Source organism: Rhamphochromis longiceps, linkage group LG20 (assembly GCF_057381845.1).
Source record: "Rhamphochromis longiceps isolate RC_006_pf linkage group LG20, R_longiceps_female_GT1.1, whole genome shotgun sequence".
NCBI lineage: Eukaryota > Metazoa > Chordata > Actinopteri > Cichliformes > Cichlidae > Rhamphochromis > Rhamphochromis longiceps.
The window spans coordinates 11111073-11118599 of record NC_140576.1 but is presented as its reverse complement, the minus strand read 5'-3'; the positions used below and the strand labels follow the sequence as shown (position 1 = coordinate 11118599).

The window sequence follows — 7527 nt, the reverse complement described above, 5'->3', positions numbered from 1 at the left end:
ACAGATATGTAAGAGTAATCCAGTCGAGTTCAATAAATAATAAACCCATTAATTATTTGATTAATGAGTAAATAATAGCTATCATGCCATTTATTAGATAACTAAACTGAATAGGTGTCGCCATAACTAAGTTTTCTCCCCATACAGGAGAGTTTCTGAGACTACACGTTGCACAATTACCCAACATAGGAAAATGTAACATAATGCATCAACTCAACTCAGCCCTTCACTCACTTTGAAATTACCCGATAGTAATATTTAAATTTCAACACTGTAAGTGGCTTACGTTACATTTTTACTTGAAATGTTGATAATTTTTAAAATTATGTTGTTGTTGTTCATTTTGTGTAACATACAACTGTTGAACAGTGGAGAAACAATATCATTTTTTCTTTTTCTTTTTTTTTTTTTAGATGAGACGCTGTTGCTTTATGTAAAGATATTTTAAAGACAAGCTAGATAGGTTTAGCCATTTACCCCGCTTTTGGTTGTGTGCCAAACGTCTACACCGCACTCCACCCCAGTAGGTGGCGACTCAACGTTGGTTTGACAATTCACCAAAAGTAGGAGGAAAAGAAGAAGAAGACGAAGAAGGAAGCGTCGCTAACAGTTTAGTTCTACACGGAAACGTCAGTTTCTGAAGCAGTAATATTCTAGTAATGTAGTAATATTTTGATCTGGGTGTCTGGTACTTGCCCTGTCTGCCGACACAACATTAGTTAAATAGCGAAACAGTAAGGATATTTATGTTTCTATAATGGCACCGAGCTGCCTCGGCTAAGATTATATAGCCCAGCTAAGCAACGGCTGCGAGTTGTTTTCGCTCGACTAGCTAGTTTTGTAGTAGCTTTTCTACGTAGCGTAAAAAGAGCTATCACTTTCCAGTAAATGGCCTGCACTTTCGAAAAAGTGCTGGCCGATACTCGGACCCTTCTCGAGAGGCTAAAAGAGCACGACACAGCCGCCGAGGGACTGATAGAGCAGTCCGAGGCCCTAAATCAGAGAGTGCAGGGCATGAGAGAGGTGGGAAATGCTCTGCCAGACAAGGTAAACTCGAGCAGATAGCTCACGTTTATGAAAAGCTGCACTACTGCTTGGTGTACACATTGAACTAGTTAAACAGTGACCTGTACTACAAAGCGAGTTTCCCTCGTATCTAGGATATGCTTTCGCGATATGCGTTCGCTAAAGTCTTCTTTATCCGTTTCTTCTCTGCTCTTTTTTTCAGCACACAGATGACAGTTCAGAGATACAGGAGCTCACGAAATACAAACCTCATGTCCTTCTGACTCAGGAAAACACTCAAATCAAGGAACTGCAGCGGGAGAATAAAGGTAAAAAAAGGTTCTGCTGACTGGCTGGTTTTATATACCAGTATTAACGCTCTTTATGTCTTTGTAGAACTATGGGTGTCTCTCGAAGAACACCAGTACGCGCTCGAGTTGATCATGTGTCGGTATCGCAAGCATGTGCTCCAGCTGATGATGGCAAAGAAGGAGCTGGACACCAAACCTGTGCTCAGCCTCCATGAGGACCATGCCAAAGTACATCAACTCTGCATTTCTTTAATTTGCTCACACGTTTAATGGGCTATGATTCCAAATACATAGACACACAAATTTAAAATAAAAACAACCAACTTGATTTCTGACTCTTCTCCAGGAAGTGCAGAGCCAAGTGGAACGGATATGCGAGATGGGCCAGGTGATGAGAAGAGCAGTGCAGGTGGATGATAAGCACTATTGCTGTGTTCGAGAGAGGCTTGCTCAGCTAGAGGTGAGAAATGCAGTTATACATGGACACAATGACACCTTTCCTCTTGAGGTCTGTGGAAAAATATGTGATTTTACCACAGACCTCAGACATCAGCTTCTGTGTCAAAATGATGCAACGATAATAGAGGATCATAAATGCAAATGAGAGCTGAGTTGTCAGTTTTTAGTGGAATGGCTAGGTTTAGTGCATCAGGTCAAGGAGCATGTTGTTTTGTTTCGGGGTTTATTAGGCCTTTTAAACCAGTCGGTTAGATTTCTTACTGTGCCATCTTTGTGATAACCTTTTGTGAGTTTTCTAAATATGCTACAACTGTAAAGTTTGTTGAAAAGGTACATTTTCCCAAACGGTAACAAACGTGTATTTAAGAATATAAATGAATAAAAGCATTCAGAACAATAGCTATCTTCCCAGGAGTGGTTGTTCTAGCAAATTCAGCCACAGACTGTGCAATGCTCATGGCTAAAAATCCAAGAGCTACAGCTTAGACTCTACAGGGCTATGTTAGCACGTTAAATGAAAGGGAGAAAAAAAAAATCCTCTTTCCTTTAAAAAAAAACAACAAAAAAAACAAGGCAGCATTGTTAGTTTTGCATAACTTGGCTGAAACAGACTCATAAAGCAGGACAATGATCCCAAGCACAGCAGCAAATCTGCAGCACAATGGCTGACAAAAGGGAAATCACAGCTTTTTAATATTTCAGTCAAGGTCCAAACCTCAACTCAGCTGGAACACTGGTGGGACCGTAACGAATAATCGTGATCTTCAGTGTGCTGAAGCAACATTGTAATGACCAGACTTCCTCCATAATGATGGATGGATAAAGCCGTACACAAGTTTTTACACGATGCTTCTTTTTATTAAATAAATAATGACATGAGTTATTGTTCATCTGGGGCTGTATTTAAATAATTTTAGTACCTACTAAGGAACTCATCTTTTTTTTTTTCTTATTAGGTCTTATTGATAAAACCTGAGAAATAAAAGACGATGTACTTTCTTTTTAATTTGTCTGTATTTGCTTTGGTTATCTGCTTCCCCCAACACTGCCAAAGTGCAAAAAATTCTATCACAAATAAACAGTAACACTATTTAAAAGAGAAGATGCGATGCATCCATCACAATTTTCATTCAAAACCTGCTTGCATGGGGAAGCACATGCATGTTATAAGGAAGAGATATTTAACTTCAAAAGTTATGTTTGAAAAAAACATTTTCTACCTTCAGATTGAGAACAAGGAGCTGCGCGATCTCCTGGAAATCAGCAAGAGCTCTGTGAAGACAACTAGCCAGTCACTAGCAGCAGAAGAAGGAGAAGAATCTCCTCTGCCAGGGTCCACAGAGTGACCTGAAGTACAGCTGGGATGAGGTTCCACAGGACCAGGAGAGGGGGCTGATTGTGTCTTCACCTGTGTTCATTATAGATATTGTTATTTTAATTTTATTTTTTTACATGTAATGAAATGCAGTCCAGCATGAGGTTAGCACCCACGATACACATGTACTGCAGCAAAGGCAGTAAAAGCAAAGGTGATTTCTTTAGTTTTTAGCCAAAGACACTTTTATTCTCCAAGGATACAGTTTCTACCTCTTTGCTGTTCACACACACAAACTTTCACAGTGAGTAAAGCACCCAAAACCAGCCCAACCTTTGAGTTCACTTGAAATCTATTAAGAAGCCAAATTGTAGTCCACACCATATAAGAAGCTGTGCTTGCTGCCAATAAGAGAACTTTTGGCTGTTTTACACTTTGCCTGCTGAGGAGTAACAGTGGAACCTTTGTTGTGATGTTTTGGGTTTGATATGTTTGATAAAGTCTCAATATATAACATGGTTTTCATGTTTTGGTACCTTAATTCTGTGTGTTAGACACAAGTTGTACAGTTTGCAGATTCAGAGTATTGCATACCAGCTAATGGCACATCTTTGTTAGTGAGAACACTTTCAAACATGCCAAGGTGGTTTTTTTTGTGTAATGGATACCATGTTTGTACGCTGTATGTTGTCAGAAACTGTATTTTGTCGTCTTAGGAAATCATGTTAGATGACTTCACGACAGTGTACTGATTTGTGTCAAATTAAACTCAGAAAGTTTGCTATACATAACAGCGTGCCTGGTTTTGTTTTCTTTTTTCCAAACTTTTTTACTGTATAGCTTGCTGGATATTGTATGGACCAAAGTGACTTGTTTGGGATAATCCTTTCTTTACCGCAAGCTGGCGCCATTCAGTTGTTGGGGTATAACCTATCGCGAGGTTTGCAAGAGTTTCAATGCTGCTTTCAAAAAAAAGACGTTACTTGGCTTTCTTTAGTTTTTTAAACGTTTCCTCCTTAACATAAGTTCTGTCAATAACACCAAGGCGGTAAAGGGTGAATGTTTAAACGAATCACTTGTAAAATCATAAAATTTTCAGTGTTGTCGTTTATTCTTCTGCGTTTAAATCGTAACCCTAGGGATATATTTCCGACAACACGTGAAAGCATCACGCAGAGGTGCATTTGTTAGTTCTAGCCTGTCACAAGCTAATGTTCAGTATGTCTGAGAAGGAGCTGGGGAAAAAGTGGGACCGATGCTTAGCAGACGGTGCCATTAAATTAGGTAAATATGCTTCAGTTTCTCAATCGTAACGATGTCCTGTACCAAAACAAGGGCCACTTAAGAAGCAGTTTATATTGAAGTCCACAGCTGTCATTGACTGGGCGAGAGGCTAACTAGCTAGCCATAAGGGCTTGTAAAGGACAACTGAATGACCAGTCATTTTTTCATGCTTTGTTTATTTTAAATACATACAGTTACGATTGGGTATACTCTGTCATTTTATTAAAGTCTCAAGATATTTGGCCTTTGATGTTCTCGCTCATTTTTTATGCGTTTCACTTAGCCCAGTGCAAACGCTGCTAAGAAAATGTCAACCTAATTCTTAATCGCTGATTAATACGGACACGTCTTCTAGTACGCAACTTAAAGAATTTTACAAGATATTTCTGTCCCCCTCTTAATTCGGCATATATATATATATATATATATATATATATATATATATATATATATATATAAATATATATATATATATATAAATATATATATATATATATAAATAAATAAATAAATAAATAAAAAAAAAAAAAAACAGAACCAATGGTTTAGGTTATTCACATTTGAGCTATTCTGCTGTTTCGCTAATTCTTTTCGCTGGAAGGAGATGACAGAGATGATCCTGGCCAGGGGGTGCCTAACGTAACAGGGCCATGCACTTACTGTTAAGAAGCCAAGATCCATAAATTGATGCATATTTGAATGGAGTTAGGTGCGGTGAAGAATAGGTAGGTTTACGCCAAGCAGGCCCACTTTATTTTAAAGAGACTGTGTATTAAGACGGTAAAACTCTTCTTATATGCTGTGGCAAGATAACATGAAATGTCTTTTTTTTTAACCATCTTGTAGAAAAAAGTGGGGGGAAATATTGCTCTTAAACTAATCATACAGCATAGATCAAATGATGATTAAAAGTACATCAACCAAAGGCAGCAGACGACATCATATACACCAAATAAGCATTACAAAGTAGCTGTATAAATAAATAATACATTAACAGCTGTTTTTTTTCTGTCTCTCAGGCACCGGTCTGGGGTTAGGCATTGTGTTTTCTGTTCTGTTCTTCAAACGTAAGTAGTTTAATTGCTTTACTGAATCTAGATCAGCTCCTTTTGCTCAAAAGTCCTTGAGGGAAAAAAGCATGGCTGCAGTAATGTTCTACTCCCGTTACAGTAACACATACATATGGCTGTCTTTTACTGCGAATAGATGAGATGTATTTTTTTGTCCACAGACAATAGTCATTTCAGATTTTAGATGTAGGAAAATGATGTGCCTTTGTTACGGAGACAGCAAAAGGCCCAAAAAGCTTTTAAAGAAGCATGTTAAAAATTGAGGTAATTACGATGGGGGGGGGGGGAAAGGCTACAGGGTGAAAGGCTGTAGCACACCATCTCTAATCTGTTTTTAATCATGCTGTGAAGTGCTTGAGTGAGTGTTTGAAAATAATCTAAAGCATCTTTCTCAATTATAGGGCACACATGGCCAATTTCACTTGGCTCGGGAGCAGGGCTCGGCATGGCGTATGCCAATTGTCAGAATAACCTGAGGTCACATTATATGCTGCACAGAGGCGATAAGGTTGGTTTGTCCATGGAAAAAATTGATTAAATTGTTATAATCGTTATAAATACCAGTAGATTTCATAAAGTCTGAAATGTGTATAATGCTGGCATAATTTCAGTCTCTGTGTGTGTGTGTGTGTGTGTGTGTGTGTGTGTGTGTGTATGTATGTGTATATATATATATATATATATATATATATATATATATAAATACTGAATTTATTTCTATTTTTTCTAGAGAAAGAGATAAGACCACTAAAACTAAATCATTTAAGGAATTGATTCCCCACTTCTAACTCTCAATAACAACCCTGTATCGCTGGTTATGTAAATGACAATTCATGAAACCTGTCTCTTTTTTCTTCAACAGGAGCAATAACTGCACGTCACCAAGGGACTGTCTCTTTTTTTTTTTTTTCCCCAAAGTGTTTGTTTTTGTTTTGATTATGGGTGCGTCACCATTTGCACTGTTCTACAGTCAGACTCTTGTCTCCCTGTTGACATCCTTCCTTGTATGACTGTATGATTTGTATATGCCCTATAAGGACGGTCTGTGTTTATTTAATAAAATAATTATTAAAAAAAGAGTTGTGGGTTAATAATAAGCTGTTCCATACATGCTTTGTAAGGTATGTAATTGTGTACAAATCATGTTTAACCAAGTGGTACAAAGATGAGGATTGTGTAATACGTTACATCAGCTAGATTATACTTCATACACTCTGAGGAGTAATAATGACACTTGAAGAGGGGTAGGGGGTTAGGAGTCAAGTGTTAATGCAGTTTTGAAAAAGGTGCTTGAAGTAATTTTTCTGAAAACTGTCAGAGAAGAAGGCTGAGGCAGGGATGTAAAAGCAGTCCTATAAGGCTATTCAAATGTTCCTGTTAGGAAATGAAGGATTCTGGGGTTGTCTCGTCATCTCTGTGCATTGAGAATAACAAGATGACGTAAAGTGGTTATTGTTATATAATAGGGAATTTCTTCACTAATGGTATAATGTGTGAGTCACCCAAAACAAACAAAAATATGCTGAAATATTACAATGTGTTACTGAGAAACTGGCAGATTAAAATGCAATCAGTGTTATCATTCAAATACAGCTGATCCATGTTTTACGTATTATTGGTTTTAAACAGTCATCTCCCTATAAATGATGGATCAATCACAATCACTGCAAAGTAACTTGTAACTAAGGCTGATAATTAAACACTTTGGTGGTGACTGTGGTGGTGGAGTAGTGTCAAAATATATGTATATAGTGCATATGAGAAAAGAAAATCAAGGCGTGATGGACATTTTTAAAATTGTTATTCTAGAGTAGTTAAAAACACCATGTCCAAACAAGGGAGAAAAAATCTAAACAAAACACCCACACTAGTTCCTATGATTTAGAATTAGCATATCTTGGCTGTGATTGTGCATGGTTATGCATTAACGGCTCAATGCTCTGACACGCTCCTTCTCAGTAGCTGTGCGCTCAGGCTGGGAGGCACGCTGGAGTGGCCGACACAGGGATTAACAGGACCGAGCGTTACATGGCCGTGATACCTGTAGAGCACTCGCGAACAGAGCGGTGCTTACAAATGACTG

At 38.0% G+C, this 7527-nt stretch overlaps 2 protein-coding genes across 2 annotated transcripts; both read left to right on the top strand.

The window, feature by feature from the left end:
• Positions 1-567: 567 nt before the first annotated feature.
• On the top strand, positions 568-3881 carry sike1 (suppressor of IKBKE 1). The gene is made up of 5 exons (XM_085394406.1): positions 568-1047; positions 1229-1334; positions 1402-1544; positions 1663-1776; positions 3002-3881. The coding sequence occupies exons 1-5, from the start codon at positions 889-891 to the stop codon at positions 3119-3121; spliced, it is 642 nt and encodes a 213-aa protein (XP_085250532.1). The 5' UTR covers positions 568-888; the 3' UTR covers positions 3122-3881.
• Positions 3882-4120: 239 nt separating this feature from the next.
• On the top strand, positions 4121-6516 carry micos10 (mitochondrial contact site and cristae organizing system subunit 10). Its single transcript, XM_085394407.1, has 4 exons — positions 4121-4374; positions 5394-5441; positions 5846-5952; positions 6307-6516. Exons 1-4 carry the CDS (start codon positions 4302-4304, stop codon positions 6313-6315), a joined length of 237 nt encoding a protein of 78 aa, XP_085250533.1. The 5' UTR covers positions 4121-4301; the 3' UTR covers positions 6316-6516.
• The last annotated feature ends 1011 nt before the right edge of the window (positions 6517-7527 follow it).

Coding starts and splice junctions, on each gene's coding strand:
- sike1 (XM_085394406.1), top strand. CDS start 889: ATGGCCTGCACTTTCGAAAAAGTGCTGGCCGATACTCGGACCCTTCTC. Junction 1,048..1,228: donor GAAATGCTCTGCCAGACAAG/GTAAACTCGAGC, acceptor TCTTTTTTTCAG/CACACAGATGACAGTTCAGA. Junction 1,777..3,001: donor AGAGGCTTGCTCAGCTAGAG/GTGAGAAATGCA, acceptor TTCTACCTTCAG/ATTGAGAACAAGGAGCTGCG.
- micos10 (XM_085394407.1), top strand. CDS start 4,302: ATGTTCAGTATGTCTGAGAAGGAGCTGGGGAAAAAGTGGGACCGATGC. Junction 4,375..5,393: donor AGACGGTGCCATTAAATTAG/GTAAATATGCTT, acceptor TCTGTCTCTCAG/GCACCGGTCTGGGGTTAGGC. Junction 5,442..5,845: donor TTCTGTTCTGTTCTTCAAAC/GTAAGTAGTTTA, acceptor TCTCAATTATAG/GGCACACATGGCCAATTTCA.